A 19,494-nucleotide genomic window follows, 5' to 3' on the forward strand; every position below is an offset into this window, starting at 1 on the left:
GAAGCGACTGCGCTTTTACCGCCAATGAAGTTATAACATTGAGGTTGTAATACTATCTCATCTATTACCGAAAGTGTTGTGACGTAATTGAATTCGTGTTGATGGCAGTCAATTCAATTCGCAGCTATTATGACCAAGAGGAGATCAAAATATCCTTGTATTGTATTTTACAGTTCATGGTGACCTATTTTTGAGAATTACCTCCTGGTATTGTTTAATGATGGATAAATAATTGGTCTTTAGTTTCTTGTTATATCATGTGTACTATTATTTTTCTGTTTTTTTTTCTTCATTTTTAGCCATGGCGTTGTCAATTCATTTTTGATCTATGAGTTTGATTGTCCCTCTGGCATATTTCGCCCTTCTTAGATAGCATCTCATATTATTCAAAAATTATAAAGTAATATAAATACTTATCCCTGATGCATAAATTGACTATGACAGGTAATCGGGATGGGGAAAAAGAAGGGGGTGTGGGCGATTGAGTCAAATACTTATTTGGGAAGGATGTCTTTTTATAAATAAACCTTCATTAACACTCAGATCACAAATAAAGAGCATAAAAGTAGATTAAGATTACTGCTCGTGAATCTCAGATTTTTTAAGAAGATTTAATGAATAGCTAAGAAATTTCATTGATACGCTTGTCTGACATGTCTGAGCACGATACACAATTAAATGTAATTTTACAGTATTTCTCAGTTTGCTGATTTAAACTGATATGGTTGTTGGTTTGTTTACTTCGTGTTTTTTTTTAAATGAGTGATTACTAGAGTTGATAATAGCGCTAGTAGGACATTAAGTTTGATCAAACATCCTTGAAGGCAGCTTTCTGTTTATCGAAGCTATATTTTGAAAAATGTATTACTTGTTCAAAGCCAGCTGATATTCTCGTTATGTCAATTTACTGTATCTTATTATTGATGTTGTTATTTTACAATATAATAGAAGTATAATGATTTTTAACGGAAGTCTTTATTACAATCAATATTTTTTGTCAGGATATTCATGACAAACAAGTAGGCACACCCAAAAATTTACGCATAAAATAAAAATACTACAGTTTTGATGTGGCACCATAATTATTTATTTAGGATATCAGAAATAGGTATTAATGGTATGACTATGTCATGTATGTGTACATTTTATTGACTTTAAATCAATTTATCTGATTACAGTACGTTTATAACGCAGATAACTACACAAGGACATTATCTAGTTGGTAAATTGTGAGGACGAATATTTCTATTTAATAATTTGAGAAACCTATATAAAATGATTAATTATTTGGTGGCTAAAATCTTAGTCGTATCGTTCATATTTCATGGAGGATGTTCCTTTCTGCTGGATAGTAGTACCGTAAAACCTAGTGGTGGAGGTCAGTACCTAACCACAAGGCATTATATGCAATTAATGGATTTACTATACGAAGAAAAGCAGACACGGCGTCAATTAGAGCAGATCGTCACAACGCTTCAGACAAAAGTAGATGCCATGAGTAACAATGGAGGACAACAAGCGGTAAACATTACAGCATATCTTCAACCATACGCTATCCGTTTAGAAAATCAAGAGAAAGAGCTAGCGACTGTACGAAAAACATATGATAGTCTTCTTCAGAAAAAGAACGCCGAGATAACTAAATTAAGTAGTACAATGACAGTTTTGGAACAAAATTACACAAGCTTGTTACACGATAGCACAGTGACTCAGACAGACTACCACAGACTGAAGGTGGAAGTGGAAGGTTTAAAGCAAATTAAAAATTTGGACGTGGCTAATGGTTTGCAAGAAACTAAAAACGACATTAACATGTTAAAAGCAAGTAATCAAGCCAGGAGTCAAGATTTTCTGGCTCTTTACAATTTAACAATATCAGCTAAAAAAGACATCAGCATTGCCAAAAAGGAACTTGACAACATTTATAATGGTAAGTAAAATAATAAGTCCGAATAAGACCAAACAAACATAAATCAAATATTAATTAATTCAAATGTCTTAAAATGAGATAAAACATAATGAGCAAAAGGTGTGATAATTATATAAATAACATATAGCTGAGAGGGTGATAGAGCAGATTGCTACCCAGAGAAAACATTGTCAAGCGCGGCGAAGCCAAGGTTAACAATGCTTTTTCGAGGGGTACAAATCTGCTCTATCACCCTCTCAGCTATGTTATATTCAATTTATTATACTAAATGTCCTATCATATTTGTCGTTCACAGCTTAATTTTGTTTAAAAAGAAAATTAAAGTATTTTCTATGACGTCACGTACATAACAAAGTTACGGGTATCAGAAAAAAAAAGTGGGGCAAGATGTTTTATTTCTTTTATTTTGACAATCAAATAATACAATCTGAGCCACAGCGTATTTAACTTAAGCATTGTATTTAACTAATTGATGTAAATTCAATTCTTTTAAATTATCGATTTTTGATTGATCTGGATGAGAGGGTGACATTTAAAAAAATTTTATCCGCTCAGCCATGTGATAGAGTAAATCAACACCGTCGTATTAGCCAATCAAAATATGACATTTTAACGTGAAGTATAATAAAAAAATTGTAACATAAAATTTAGAAAGGAAATGGGGAATGTGTCAAAGCGACAACAACCCGACCATAGAGCAGACAACATTGCATTCATTAGCAAACCAATTATATAACAGTAGGTTTTTATTTGATGATATTATTCTTCAAACTTAACTCTTTTTCGATTTACAGGATCAATAGTTGACACTAAGATACAAGATTTGAATGACAAGATGTATCGGCTGGAAATATCTCAAAATTTGACATCTCTTCGAGTTAATACAACTGTTTATACTCTATCAAAGAAGGGTAAGTTTTTTTGGCTTTACAAGAAAATCAGATTAGGTGTATGTATCGACAGAAACCAAAACAAGGCACATATCTTTAAATGCCTAATATCGTCGCCAAATATGAAAAAAAAGATGTTCTTTACATCTCAACCGTTGTTTTATTCTGTTTATTTAAATAATTTTGCAAAGACGAGTTGACCAAACCATGCTTAACCCAGTGACTTTAAACGTAAATTCTTTTATACAGATTCAGTAATAGACAATGAGGTTAGAGGCTTGAATGACAAGATGACTCGGCTAGAAAATTCACAGAACTGGATCGGCATGCAAGTAAATACAACAGTTCGATCTTTATCTACAAAGGGTAAGTTCGTTTTCAAAAGTGGATATATTGACTGTGAAAGACCATTCCGCATCATTATGACTGATATTACTGTGATCTTACACAGCTCCTTACGTCTAAGCTTATTTGTGCATTCCTGACTTTCAAATGTTTGGGTTTGAGCCTTTCTCCCAGATAAGCGATTCGGACGCGCGAAATTTATAAAGTGTTGATTTTATTTCAAAACATATTTTCTAGTCCAAAAACATAGCAAATAAACTCATCATAGATATATGGATTCAAATTTTATATTGACGCCAGACAAAAACATTCTTAAAATGTTGGGCCAAATAATTTGAAATCTGTACTTATCACATTAAAATTAATCAGGCTGTAGATAATATACCGTAATAATTGACTCATAAGTATCCCTTTGCTCGTGAAATTTATCTGGTTTCTCCATAAAAATAACCCTACCTAGTCTAGATGAATGTATTTTTTTTCATAATGAAACAAAATAAACGTACAAAACGTATTTAATGTCAAATAAAAATATTCAAAAAAATGATGTATAGGCAATTCGACCCAACACACAGTCGGTATGGCATAATTATCTTTTCAGGTTCAAAGTCGAGAGATAATTGTCATGATTGTTAGTAAACTGTTGATATTGAAAATGGTCTGAAGTGTAAAAATGATTCCCTAGATAAATGTATTGTATGTCATGTTATCTCATAAAATTAGATTTTTATAATGCACGTTGATTACCGTCTCCGAGGAGACGGTTTTAAGAGTTGCGCGATGTAAAGACTTCAGAATGAATGTTGTCCTTTCTCTGATTCATAAACAAAGCACGTTAATTGTGAAAAAGTATGTTTTACAACCATGTTTTATCGGGTTCGAACTCTTTATCTTTCTTAATTTCAACGAAAGATGACTTAAATATGTTAAATAACACAATTTCATAATTCTTAGATTAATAAACATTTGTTTTAAAAGAAGAGAATGTATATTGAAATTTGAAATCTATACTTAGATGTAATTGACAAAATTTTTCGGAATTTTGGGTACTCGAAACTCTTTATCTTCGTTCTGTATGTAGCATTTCAAAATATTTCTATTGAAGCGTAACTGATGATAACTCTGAAGACGAAACGCGTGTCTATTTTACAAATTTGTTTGTTAACCTGATATCTAGGGTAACCTGTACCATTCTCAATTTGCTTTCGAAGAGTGCTCTAGAAAGAAAACCAATTACTTGTTAAATCTTTGGTTCAATTCTATGTCGCAACAACAGACATGTTCAACATATTTTGAAGAAAAAAATTCCATTACTTGCTTTATGTGTCATTGAATTATTTCAAGTAAAATTCCAGTATAACAATTTGAGTACAGAACAGCGTTTGTTTTTGGCATCATGTCAAAATGTTTTCATCCTGTTGTTTAACTATTCTTCAAAAGACATTTAGACCCTTCCATCTTCATCCTTATAAATTCATATAGAATAAGTGTTTAAATGGGTAAATGAGATATTATGCACTGACAGCTTTTTATACACTTCAGAACATTCATATATTGCACATCGCCTCCCTTCTCTTTTATCCAATCAATTCAAATTGGCTTTTTTTTTTTTTTTACTAAAGTCAGCATTTTAAGGGTCGTGCAAAGCGTGGAACCGTCCATAAACCCTTTAAAGGGGCGACTTCAACGTTTATTCTTCGAACTCCTGTTTCAACCGTTACAGAGCTGATTTATTCAAAAAGGGATAAGAGTATAGAAATTCGTCAAAGAATAAGAGCTTCGCATAAGGAAGATATATTTCTTAATTTAGAATTATGTCCAGAATTTACTAACAGTAAATTTCTATTAAACAGTGTAGTTCTTTTAACCTTTTCTCGATTTTTAATGTTATATTAAGAAATTACACATCTTTAGGCAGATGCAACATAATTATTGATCATACAATGAAACAGCGAATTTTTACATATATCATTTCCAAAACAAATATTCAAATAAATAGTTTATATCTTTAACATCACCGGAATCTTACGGTTATAATATATACTATACATTTATTTCCCGTGCCTGAGAGAAATATGAAGATTTGTTCAACCAAGAAAAATCATATTTCACGAGGGCATCGCCCGAGGGAAATATGACTTTTCGAGAGTGAACAAATCTTCATATCTCATGAAGCCAAGGGAAATGAATGTTTTATTCCACTGCCTATACTTTTTTTACTTCTGAATATAAAATTTACATGATTGTTTTCTTATTCGTTTGGTTTTATTACTAAACACAACATACACCATGATAATTAGTACACATTTAAATTTAATTAATTATTTATTCTTTTCTATTTGTTTTTAGATTAGAAATATTTTTTAAAACAAACTCTATCAAACTATTCTATTTAAATATTAACCGTGGGTAACGTCGGACAAGGCAATCCCGATGTTCAGAGGTGAATATGATACTCAGAGGGGAATAAGATACTCTAAGGGGAATATGAAGTTTTGTACGACGTCACGTGTGATAGTTCCAACCTATCAAATGTTGATTTCGCTATCAAAATCAACATGCAGTGGAATAATATCAAATGTCCAGTAGAGGAAAACCTCTACTAGCCTGTTCCGGTGTTATCTGTCAACGACACTGATGCTATATTACTTAGACGTTTTGTTTCGACCAGATAGTTTTGAAAGCTTGATATTAAGTTTCAGAATCAACTGGATTGTAAAAGTTTTCAATATCAACATAATCAAGTACAGCCTTCTACGGGAAGTATAATTCGGTAGGGTATGCCTTTTTTGCCTAAAAAACGTACTTATTCAATGTAAATTCTCAGAAAGTCAGTACCAATAGTTATAAAAATATTTAAGAAAGAATTACCTATACTATATAAAATTAAAGATATGATCCATGATTATATAAGCACTACATCTATATCGTCTCTCATGATTCATAAATATACAGTTACACATAAGTTTGAAAAGAGACATATAATACAATATATCCCTGGTTTGTATATATATGAATTGACATCGTTTGGTGCACAAATATCATGTATATATGCAAGATTCGCAATAGCATATGTATGTATATATGTAGATCAGACCCAAAGTCAATATACACTTATCAAACTTAAATTCATTTTAATATAGAATGTCATTAAAAAGGTGGATCATTTTAATATAAAATCTCGCAAAGTTATGACCTATATTTTTGGCTTATCCCCGTGTACCAAATAATAGCTAGTAGCCGCCCCCCCCCCCCCCCCCCCCCATCCCCGTACAGCCTACTGTTCCGGTTGATACATGAGATTTGGTAACGATTGAATTTTAGTATCGTTTTTATAATTTTTTTTTTATCATGAACGTGCATTTAGGCAGTTTCCACTTTTCAACTTAAAATATATCTTTTCAAGCATGTATAGGTATACGGGCACAAAGGGGAAAAGACCATTACATTTCAACAAACTATTTTATATCCAAAACAAAAACTTGTTGGTCCAGCTAACAAGATTACTGACAACATTTCATTTATATAATTAAAAATGTTCCCATTTTACTTTACCAGTATACCTTCAGAAAAAAAAAAACATATTGTATGATCACAAGTCAATGTGTTCATTTCACTGTTTCGTTAATACAATGGTGACCTCCTTGAAATAAGAATAGGGGAAAAACCCGTTGTCAGCCAGTTTCAAAGGAACGTATTTTTGATATTGTTTTTTTGTGATTTGCAGTTTGTATCAACAACAAAATTCTGTATGTATCTCAAAATACAAATGTATATTTTTTCAACAGACAACTGGCTCTGTGTGGTTTTGCATTTCCATGCTAAGGTTATAGTTTTAGCTTTAGTGTGAAGAAAACAACAAGCTCTTGGGGATAAAAAAAACCCCGGAATTAATCCAAAATTTAGAATTGAACTTTTCCTATGTCACCTGTTTATATGACGAACAAATTTTGGCACTTGATGTACATGACACAGATGCATTTTGCAAAATAGCAAATACCAAGGTGTTGAATCAATTTACAACTTGTAACACCGATCCACAAGATGTAACTTAGTCCCGAATGTCAGGAATTGTAAATTTGAAGTGCTAAAAAGGGGAGACGGAAACCTCAACCTTAACAAAATGCAATCGGAGAATAGGAATTAAGGATCGACTAAATTTTAAACGCATTGCATCGAATAATGTATAGCTATGCAAACTCATAGAAACAATATTGTAAATTCAGTTTTAGTGAGAGAAACAATAATCCGTTAAAATATTTTAGTGACAACCAGCAGGAATTATGGATGTACTTTCGTTTTATAAGTATGAGTGTTAAGGGCATACGATACAGTAGAGATCCCTCGTTGATATTTTCTTAAAATTTTGATAGAAGGTCAATTTCAATGTGTACTTTTCAAATATGCAAAGAAAAAAGTACCTTCATCACTTACTTTTTGAGATAATTTAGTTCGAAATTTGCATATTTGGAAGAAAATCCCTGAAATTTCATAAATTAGGACTTTTAAAGAAAGTAACAATACTTTTGAACGAAAAGTCATAACTTAACCGTTTTTTTGTAAAATGTTCCTTTGATCCATGGCATTATCATGCTGAAACAAGTTTAAGGTTAAATCAAATCATCAGTTTTCGGATTTAGATTACTATATCCGAAATAAAGAAATCGACCATATTTTTGCGTCTTTTCGGAAGTGCGGAAAAAAATTGATCGTTGATTTTTTTCTGAAATTTTGGCGGAGTGTTCTTGAAACAGTACTTGATTGATTGCAAAAGAAAAAAAATGGGGTCCATGTGCTTGTTTTTTCAATAAAAGCAATATACCTTAATTTTTTACGACGTCTATCAGTATGGCGCTAAATTACGTTAAATTAAGTTTTAATCGCAACAACGTCGCGCAATCATTCCCGCCGTACACGAGTACGCTGTCAAGTATATGCAGGTGTTTTTTTAAGCGTTGATACTGATCATAAAAATTTATAAGATGGTTACTCATAAATTAGCAAAACATTTGTGCTAAACATTTACGAAACGAAATTTGAACAGGAACCTTTTCATAATAAAAAAAAAGGATATAAAAAAGCATTCTAGCAGATTACTTTGTCAGATGTACGGCAAAAAAGAAAAATCTGATAGAAGTATAAAGTTGCATCTCCTTCCGACATCAGTTCTAAATTGCTTCATGTGCTGTAAGAGGATATACAACATTATTTCAAAGGCCCTGACATGACAAAATGTGAACCAACTATAAATTAAGTGAGATGATACCAGTATAACCTTCAACAATGACAAAACCGATACCGTATCGTAAACTTTAAAAGGCCCCGGCGTACTTTGATTTTTTTTCTTTTTACATTCAAAAGATAATCATCTTTCAAATTTAAATTATAAGGAGTATTTCTTGTTTTATAATAAGAGCTGTTTCGTGCAATTTAACTCGTGTCATTATTGCCTCAATCGACCAAAAATGAAGTTGTAATATAACATTTCATAGGAAGTACAGCAGCCGGTATTAGAGAATAATATTGAACGATGTCTTTATCAATAGATAAGTTACATAGCCTTTTACACGGCGTAAATGTATGAATATTGGCGTACTGTTTGTCTAGAAGTAGAGCTATATTGAAAACACGTTGTTCTTGTGTCCGATTGTCTAACTATACGTTTGTTACTTTTCTCAGAAACAACCCTACTGCATGACTTCATATTGCTCATCAGCTTGACAGCGACGAGTTTTAACCTGTGTACACTTTCTGATCTGTCTGTCTGCAATTAGTGTACATTTGCCGATACTTCAATTTTTATCTCTCAATACATTGAAGTACAATAGGGATATCCTTATACAAATAAGAAGACGTGGTATGATTTCACATGAGGCAAATCTTAACCAGAGACAAAATGGCATAGAAGTAAACGACTATAGGACATCAGACGGCCTTCAACAATGAGTAAAACCCATACCGCATAGTCAGTTATGAAAGGCCCCTACATGACAAATGTAAAACAACTCAAACGGGAAACTTACGGCCTGATTTAAGTACAAAACAATGAACTACAAACTACAAATATGGTGTACAATACCAAAAGACACCATTTAATTACAAGCCCTTTAAACAGCATGTGAACGGGCGTTTTTTTGTTTTGGTCTATTACATCGAATTTCATATACAAAAAAAATACAACCAATTAAACAAACTAACGTGTGACAATTCTGTATCTATTGGTAATATTTTGCTTAAATTCAAACCAAAAACCACACCAATATATTTTTTTAAAAATCTTTTTAACGGACTTTTATTGACACTTTTTCTACATACACACACCATATTGTATGTTTTTAAAATATCAAATAAAATCGGCAGTTTTATTTTATGTACCAATTTCAAGTCCAGAAAAGGACGAGGAGGAAAATATACGACCTTGTCCACCCATGAGGGTCTCGCACATGCAGTCGGTTTTGTTATTTAATTGATAGTCTGTTAAATTTGGCCTTACAATGACAATTCTCCGAAACATTTGGAGTCTGCCAAATGCTTTACAAGAAAAGAAAAAAAAAGACACAAACTTAACTATTTTGATTCTGATGTTTTTCAATTCAAGATAGTATTATTGACTTCGAATTCATTATCAATAAATGAAAATAACTGTTCTCGTCATGAAAAATATTGCACAGCTGTACAACACGCCGTAGTAATGACTTTTGTGTATGGATTTCAAATCTTCCAACACCATACCCGATTCGGCCACCCTACGCGGCATAGATTTTGTTGAATTTTTCTCATTAATCACGGGTTCATACGTTTTCTCATTTCTTTAAGTTTCATTAAAATAACATTTGGATGTCATAAATGTGCAATTAAATATTTTCCGCTGGACGTTAAGTAGATACCAATACTCATAATTAGCTATTGCAGGTCGTTTCGTTCCTAAGTGTGTCTTATTTGTTAAAATGTTATTCAGCATGTTACAGTTTAAGCAACAAATAGTAAGATAGACCCCACTTCCTTGCAATTTTTCATTCTCTACGTTGGGCAGATTCCGCTGGGCCGTGTAGTTTTGTCACTTATCCAGTACCAGACTAAAAAGCTCCACAATTCTTCTTCCGTCTTTCCATGTTATACTTTTAGTACTCTCTTCTGTGTCTACATATGTATCACATTTTCTTCAATTTCGTCATGCAAAGTTGTATTTGATTAATTTTTTTTCATCTCAAGTATTTCCTTTGATCTCACTGCTCGTCGGCGGATTTCTCCGTCATGGCCACTTTTTTTAGCAGGTACTTTTTTGAAATTCGCGCATCCGAAATTTATGACGTCAGTGAATATTCCGCGAAATATGACTTCTAAAAAGCGACGTCGCGAAATGTTAACGTTCTTATTAGAAACATCGCGAAATTACAACGTTCTGGTTACCAATGTTGCGAAAACAACACGAAAAGTTTTGAAAACGTTATTATCTGCCCCTGCTACTGTATCGTATTCCCTTAAATCAAATTCATTTCTACTTTTCTTTAGAAATAAGAAGATGTGCCTTGATTGCTAATGGAACAAATCCACCAAATACTAAATGACATAGAAATTAGAAACTATAGGTCACCGGTTCGATCTTAAATAAACCCATTTCGCATATCCCGGTATAAATGGCCAAGAAAAGAAAAGTGTAGACAATTATTTAAACGAGAAGTGACAACCTAATTTATGTACAAAACAATAAAAAAAATATTAAAAAAATATTATACACAACATGTACAACAGCAAACATGACAAAGGACAGCCCTGAATAACAGCCCTTTCCTGAGGACAGGCACATACAGAATGTGGCGGGTTAATACCTGTTTGCAGGTGCCCCATACTCTCCTAATTTAGGAAGGCGATTTAACAACACATCAAAAGAACAAATTATTATAAATGAACAGAGTTCAAATGTTCCCCGAGTTGCACAAATTTAACCTGTTCAAGGGCAAACATTAAATAAAAAACATATTTTGTTGTTCTTAAAATATTTATATATAAATACATTTTGTACACTACAAACCAGTAAAAGTCTGAAATGACCTATATCTGTACTCAACTGTTCTGAATGTTACTAGACCAATCTGAATTGGTTTGAATTTTACTAAATTTTACTCGACCCACTATTAACCATACTCGACTGTACTGATTTGTACTGGTTCCTTATCTTTGCTGTTGATAATAGGCTGAACTATTACTCGACCAGTCTGAAACAGTCTTAACCCGTTCTCGACCTGTACTCGACCAATACTTGACCAGCTCTTAACCTATTTTTTCAGTCTGAACCATACTCGACCAAATGTCTGAACAATACTGGACCAGTATGAACCAAACAGAAAACGATAAACTTGTGGTCAAGATGTTATGCCACAAACACAAGGTGTCAATATTTTTTTTGTACACCAGATCTTGATTTCGACAATACATGTCTCTTCAGTGATATATATATTTGTGATATAACATCTTTGCCGCATGTTTATAGTTTTCTGTTTAGTATTAAATTAATATTAAGATCCATTTTGTTACATCTTGTGATCAATTTATTTGGCAATCGCCAATGGTAGTCAGCAGGGTTTAAGAACATCAGTTGTTCAACCTGTTAGTCAAAAGCGTTTTGTTAAAATATACTTTTTCACTTTTTGTTCTTTTTGAAAATGTTTTTTTGTGCTGTATTTAGACCCTCCTACAACGAAATTTGTTTTACATGCACACGTATAAATATTGCGGTTTTTATCCAACGCAATCATCGATTTGAACGTAGTTTTCAATTTAGAATTGTTTATACATGTATATATAGTTAATTGTTTTCTGTTTTGTATTAAATTTATATTAAGATCCGTTTTGTTACATCTTGTGATCAATTTTATTTGACAATCGCCAATGGAAGTCAACAGGGTTAAAGAACATCAGTTGTTAGATCTGTTAGTCAAATGCGTTTTGTTTAAATATACTTTTTCACTTTTTTGGTCTTTTGGAAAATGTTGTTTGTGCTGTTTTTAGACCCTTCTACAACGAAGTTTGTTTTACATGCACACGTATAAAAATTGCGGTTTTTATCCAACGTAATCATAGGTTTGAACGTAGTTTTCAATTTAGACTCATGTATATATAATTATTTTCTGTGACTGTATATTACATTAATTTGTAGGATCCTTTACAATAGATAATTTAGCTGATCTGTAACAATAACATCTTCATGCCTTATATATCATGTACTGTAGTACGCCGCTAGATTAAAACTGACGAGGAAAGGTAACACACGGCCAGCGAAAGCTCTTTTATTTGAGAGCCCAGGTGGTCGTGTGGTCTAGCGGGACGGCTGCAGTGCAGGCAATTTGGTGTCACGATATCACAGTAGCATGGGTTTGAATCCCGGCGAGGGAAGAACCACAAATTTGCGAAAGCAAATTTACTGATCTAACATTGTTGGGTTGATGTTTAGACGAGTTGTATATACATTATGTACACAGCCATGTATCACCATCATTGATGGCGATCCGATGGATACATCTGTTGTAGAGTTGTCACTGACTCAGACCTACTTATAAATATAATTATTTTCTGTGACTGTATATTACATTTATTTGTAGGATCCTTTACTATAGATAATTTAGCTGATCTGTAACAATAACATCTTCATGCCTTATATATCATGTACTGTAGTACGCCGCTAGATTAAAACTGACGAGGAAAGGTAACACACGGCCAGCGAAAGCTCTTTTATTTGAGAGCCCAGGTGGTCGTGTGGTTTAGCGAGACGGCGCGATTTGGTGTCACGATATCACAGTAGCATGGGTTCGAATCCCGGCGAGGGAAGAACCACAAATTCGCGAAAGCAAATTTACAGATCTAACATTGTTGGGTTGATGTTTAGACGAGTTATATATATATGCGTAAAAAATAATTTTCACATGTGCAGATGTTATCCTGAAGAGTCCCAATGGAAGGATGAAATCGATAGAATGGAACTGTTGACTTTTTACTTATTTTATTATTTTATTTAATGAATATCGAATCCCGGCGAGGGAAGAACCAAAAATTTGCGAAAGCAAATTTACAGATCTAACATTGTTGGGTTGATGTTTAGACGAGTTGTATATATATATATATATATATATACATGTATAACAGTTCCTTTATTTATGAAAGACAATATATAGATACAAAAAAAAAAGGTTTAGGTTGGTTAGGACTTAGACAAGTACGGTTAAGACTAGGTCGAGTATGGTTCAGACCGGGTGGAGAATGGTTGAGACTATGTCAAGTCTCGTTCAGACTCGTATAAAATGGTTAAGTACTGTTCGAGTAAAGGTTGAGTACAAGTTCAGATTGTTAAGTATAGATCAGAATACAGTCTAACATCAAGTAAATTTCAGACCAATTCAGACTGGTTGAGTAAAAATCAATATTGTCGAGTACAGATATATGCCATTTCAGACTTTTACTAGTTTGTAGTGATATCTTAGAAAAATGATGAAGGCTTGAGAGAAAATGCAATGTAATTGCTCAAATAACTAGTATCTCATTTTTTTGTAAACAATTGAAAGATCTTTCCTGTTAAAGTGATGTTTTTGTAATGTACTCTTTATGACTTTTCATTTCATATAGGAAAAGCATACCTTCTGAAAATGTTCTCTTTTTACACTAAATGATCCCGTCCACCTAAATTTTGAGATCCGAAGTATGATATTTGTAATGTAGACTTGAATACCTTTCATTTGATTAGCGACAACACCATAGTCTAGACAGTTTGATTTTTTGCGCTTAATAACCCCATCCACCTCATTTTGTGAGGACATACATTTGATATTTGAATGTACACATTATTACCCTTCATTTGATATACAACTTCCTTACTTTAGAACACAATTTTATTTTTTTGTTCTCAATGACCCTATCCAACCAATTTTTTGAGGACGTTAATTTGGTATTTGAAATGTATGCTTTATTGACTTTCATTTTATATGCAACAACCTAACCATCTGAGAAGTTTGATTTTTTTGCACCAAATGACCCCATCCTTCCAACTTAGATTAAAAGGGGTTTATAATTTTCATTTTTGAGGAGGGTTAATTATAATTCAATTTGATATATCAAATGACCCCAATTGGCAAACTGCCAAAAAGGATGCAATATCAATTACATAAATAGAACTTATGAAACTTCAATGCAAAGTCAATGCAAAACATGAAAATTTCAAATTGATATTTTTAAGGTTTTTTCATTGAAGGGGTTTGGTATTTGGTCAAACATACAACCATCTTAAACTCCACAATTTCTGAAAAATCAAAGTGGTAAACTGTTGCTGGTATAGATATTCTTGCCTCCGCTCGCAAAATGTTAAACTGCATTATCTTTAAAACGACAACAGATATCTCAAATCTGTTAATCGATAATTGATCTGCAGTGAAGGGACAACATTGAAGAAAAAAATGGGACACTTCCAAGGTTCATCAAGGACACAATGGGAATACCGACATTCAACTCAAGACCACTTGACCTTTCATATGTCACAAAATCAAGATCATAGTACACTTTGAAAGTCAAGGTAAATGTCATCATGACCTTGAATTTGACCTCAAATTGAATATACTGTAATACTGATTAATTTTTCAATTTATTGTGGGTTGATATATGTTATCTTTCAAAGAAATACACAAAACACTTTACTTTTAAGAATAATCTCGTCGTAACTTTTGAACGGATGGTTGAACAGTTGTAGGCTTAATTTGTAAAATTTAGAGCTCGTCCAGAGAAAAATGTTATTCAAAGTATGTATGCAGCCATTTCTCATCATTTTCTAAATATGCAAGATTGAAATTGCAGCGTATTTTTTTGGGCAATCGGTGACCTTTGACCTTGGGTGCAAATTGAAGGTCACATGAACTTAAGATTATTGGTGTAGGTCCCAAGTTTCTACGACTTTCGGTTCTCGAAAACAATTTAAAAAAAATGATGAACAGTTTTTCATGGGAAATTACTCCTTATAACGGTTAATAACAAAATAGTTATATGTATGTGTATTAACATTGTCATCGGTTTGTTGTAAATGTCGTCGTTTTCAAATCAATTCTATCTCTAATATCTTTTAAGAAAAAAGCAAATAGAAGAAATTGCTTCAAGGGGGAATAACTCTAAAAAAAAAAGATGATGAAATCCTTCGCAGCCTCATCAGGCGATACATTATAATGAGATCTACCTATTTTCTAGGTCATGATATCTTCAAATACACTTCATTTCTTACTAATATTTCAATGTTTCGGTAGATGTTACAATGTGTACTATGTAAATATAGCTGTTTCACAAACCACTCCTCTTTTAGGGAGAAATCTAATATTCATAGATATTTTGTTTTGTTTACCTACTGGTTCTCAGATATGATCTTTATGCTTTATCTCGTAGAGACACAACTTGAGAATTTTTTCAGTATAAATACACATGGATAGCGGGGAAATTGAATTCTGATGAAGACCAAGAGTGTAGGGAGAGGTAGTACATAATTGTAGTATAAGGTTCAACTCTTAGAAATTCAAGGCATATACATGTTGAAAATATGCCGCTCAGCCATATGTTTTAACTTTTGAAAACATTAGTAGTACATATAAAATTTCTATTCTAGGATATATCATATTACGAAACTTCCTAGTCAATGTCGCACAGTTTAAGCCGTAAACGGAGCTCATATGGTAAATTGAATTGTCTATATTTACAATAATGCAACCTATATTGGCTGCAAAAAGAATATAGAAGTTCAACATACCTGGGTTTTTTCCCGAGATTCAAATGAATTTAACTCAAAAATAAAGTTTTAAAAATATTTGATGAAGTTTGAGAAAATTCTTGGCCTTAGATATGATGAACAGCATAAAATCACAGTTTACAGTATGCATATATTACCTTAAGTCCTGTATAATAATTTGAATTGTTAAGACGTGCTGATATTTACTCTACACAGTCATTGAAACTCATAGAACCTTGACGAACATTGTCGTTAGGGTGTTTTTATCCTGTCGAAAACCCATAAGTCATCCGTAACACCTGACTGTCCTCTTTTCTCACCGCGGCATTAAATATAAAAGCTAGAGATACAATAATACATCTATAAAACAAGCTATGGTATGTCCTATCATAAAATATTCCATATTCACAGAAACAACAGAATTATTCAGCAAATTATAGGCCCCAAGGGCAAAAAAGACGACAAATCCTTAACTGGCTAGGTCTGTCTAGCTTTAAAACAAATTAATACGAATAAACTCATAAAACTTTTAACTATACGTGGGAGAGATAAATATCGTTCACTTGTCAATTTTGATGTCTGCTCTTTCTCAGCAATGGACGTTTGAATATATAATCCATAGGAGAAAATGATACATTTAAACTTCTGGAACAGCCGATAAATTTACATACATGTACAATGTTCTGACAACTATATAAATTACATAAGGGGCGGAGCTACTGAAACAACATTCTTGTATTTTTTTTTGACCAAACGGGAATATCTGAAATTCGACAATACAAAGACATCCCAGCGATGCGAGGCTTACAGCTATCTGCGTTGTTTCTTACCTCTTAACTTACGACGCTTACTTATTAATATACGGCGAGGCATACAGCTAAATGCGCTGCTTCTTACCTCTAGGAACCCGCAGTATACTTGCTGTAGGGCAAATGTAAACATATCAAACACTGAAGAACTTGATCTTGCTCTGATATTTATTACAATTTACCGGGAGTAAACATTTTAAGCAGGAAAAAAGCATCACGTCAAACGCTGACAGAAACTATAGGAGTCCTCGACTCAAAATACTTATGATGATAAACTATTATGACTAAACCAATCTAAACATGTCAATTCTCCCAGTTAGGAACTCATGTGTGTACACTTTTGGGTTAAAGCATTGACCAAACGGTAACGTTTTGAACAACACATGACACAGTTGCGTCATATATGACGTTATGGATACAGTTAAAAACTTAAAGTAAAACTAGGCATAACTTTTGTAATTAAAATAACAATATAGATGCAAGGACATGATAGCATAGATTACCTTAGTAGTATTTGGCTCAACTTTTTGGAATTTTGGATCCTCAATGCTCTTCAACTTTGTACTAGTTTGGCTGTTTAAATATTTTGATATGAGCGTCACTGATGAGTCTTATGTAGACGAAACGCACGTCTGGCGTACTAAATTATAATCCTGGTACCTTTGATAACTATTATCCCTTTGTGTCACCCTTTTTATTCTTGTGATTGACCATGTCACTTTATATTGCATATGCATTTAAGGTCGCATTACAGATGACAAATGTGTACGAAATTACCTTATTTATTTACATGCAAGTGCTGCAATTCCTACCACGTTAACGCTCAAGTGTTTTTTTGACATACATAAGACATATGATATTATCACTAATAAAATTGAAAATGGAAATGGGGAATGTGTCAAAGAGACAACAACCCGACCAAATAAAAAACAACAGCAGAGGGTCAACAACAGGTCTTCAATGTAGCGAGAAATTCCCGTACCCGGCAGCGTCCTTCAGCTGGCCCCTAAACAAATATATACTAATCCAGTGATAATGAACGCCATACTAATTTCCAAATTGTACACAAGAAACTAAAATTAAAATAATACAAGACTAGCAAAGGCCAGAGGCTCCTGACTTGGGACAGGCGCAAAAATGCGGCGGGGTTAAACATGTTTGTGAGATCTCAACCCTCCCCCTATACCTCTAACCAATGTAGAAAAGTAAACTCATAACAATACGCACATTAAAATTCAGTTCAAGAGAAGTCCGAGTCTGATGTCAGAAGATGTAACCAAAAAAAATAAACAAAATGACAATAATACATAAATAATAACAGACTACTAGCAGTTAACTGACATGCCAGCTCCAGACTTCAATTAAACTGACTGAAATATTATGATTTCGTCATATGAACAGGCACAATCCTTCCCGTTAGGGGTTTAGTATCATACCATCATAACATATATGAGAAGAACATAACCCGTGTCATGCCAACAACTGTTTTTAGAATAAATGTGTTTAGTTCCGATGCAAAGACCTTATCAGTGACTCAATATTAACGCCAAAATATGCAATCTTTAATGACTGGACAACAGTATCGTAATTATATCCCTTCTTAATAAGTCTATTCAAAGGTTTTGTAAGTTTCTGAGGTGAATACTGACACCTTTGTGCTTTATAAAGAATATTTCCATAAAAAATTGGATGTGAAATACCTGAACGTATTAGAACTGTTTGTGATTCTAAAACAAACTTTCAGAGATTAAAATCCCTGATTTTACAAATTAACTGTAACCTATAGATAAAATTCACACCATAAAAAGCATGGTGTTAAATACTTGTAATCAATGTCGTTTGAAACTAAAACTATTAAAATTCGGCCAAAGTGAGTCAAAATCATAATTTTCTAAACAAGATTGAACATTTATCATTGTTTATCCTTATTACAATTTCAGGTGTTTTGATTGGTCCGATTTATTTAGTTATGAATTTGTCAAATTACCTTACACATTATAGCATAAGATGTTTACTTTTATAACTGAATTTGTATGTTGCAGTAACTGCATAACTAATGATGCTTATTTTTTCTGTTTTAAGTTGGATTTACAGCATGTGATGGATCTATTGTATCGGGAAATCGAATCAAGTTTAGAACGGTGACATCATCTCATGGTATTTCTATGGCTTCTTCGTATCGTGATGGAATATTTATTGCTCCGAAAGCAGGATTTTATCTAGTGTTATCAAATATCCTTTCAAGAAGCCAGAATGGGTTTTACATTAAAAAAAATAAAAACGCTATAGCGAGGGCTTGGTCTCACGTTGCTGACTCAAATACAACTCCATATTATTCAGCACCTTTGTCAGCGTTTATAGTGTTATCTGTAAATGATGTGATTACTATTGAAGGCGATCATTTAGATTCTTCAAGTTGCATTACGATAGTTAAGCTTTAAATCACTCACATAATTTATGGATATCGTTTGACATTAATTTGATTTATAAAAATTCAGCACAATCTTTAAAAGATAAATATAAAAGGAGTTCAAAATTGCGAACCAACTTTTCCTTCTTTTCTTTTTCAAATGTGTACTATAAACTTATGCACTTTAATAATAATATATAATAATATCTTACTTGAAACAACAGCCATACAATATGATAATGAATGTGTATCTTATTAAATAAAATTAACCACAAGTTTCTTAGCTAAGCATGTTGTTATATTTCAATGATTCAAATTTACTTTTGTGATTCTAAAAGTATTGATATATTAAAATGTGTTTA

At 32.7% G+C, this 19,494-nt stretch overlaps 1 protein-coding gene across 1 annotated transcript; it reads left to right on the plus strand.

The window, feature by feature from the left end:
- Positions 1–1,089: 1,089 nt before the first annotated feature.
- LOC139504093 (uncharacterized) lies at positions 1,090–19,163 on the plus strand. Its single transcript, XM_071294152.1, has 4 exons — positions 1,090–1,930; positions 2,725–2,841; positions 3,070–3,186; positions 18,805–19,163. Exons 1-4 carry the CDS (start codon positions 1,276–1,278, stop codon positions 19,161–19,163), a joined length of 1,248 nt encoding a protein of 415 aa, XP_071150253.1. The 5' UTR covers positions 1,090–1,275.
- Positions 19,164–19,494: the final 331 nt, after the last annotated feature.

Source organism: Mytilus edulis, chromosome 14 (assembly GCF_963676685.1).
Source record: "Mytilus edulis chromosome 14, xbMytEdul2.2, whole genome shotgun sequence".
NCBI classification, from domain to species: domain Eukaryota; kingdom Metazoa; phylum Mollusca; class Bivalvia; order Mytilida; family Mytilidae; genus Mytilus; species Mytilus edulis.

Bases quoted from the DNA above. Each gene is read 5' to 3' on its own strand.
- LOC139504093 (XM_071294152.1), top strand. From the start codon at position 1,276: ATGATTAATTATTTGGTGGCTAAAATCTTAGTCGTATCGTTCATATTT. The intron at 1,931-2,724 runs GTAAGTAAAATA...TTCGATTTACAG, and splicing joins ACTTGACAACATTTATAATG to GATCAATAGTTGACACTAAG. The intron at 2,842-3,069 runs GTAAGTTTTTTT...TCTTTTATACAG, and splicing joins TTATACTCTATCAAAGAAGG to ATTCAGTAATAGACAATGAG.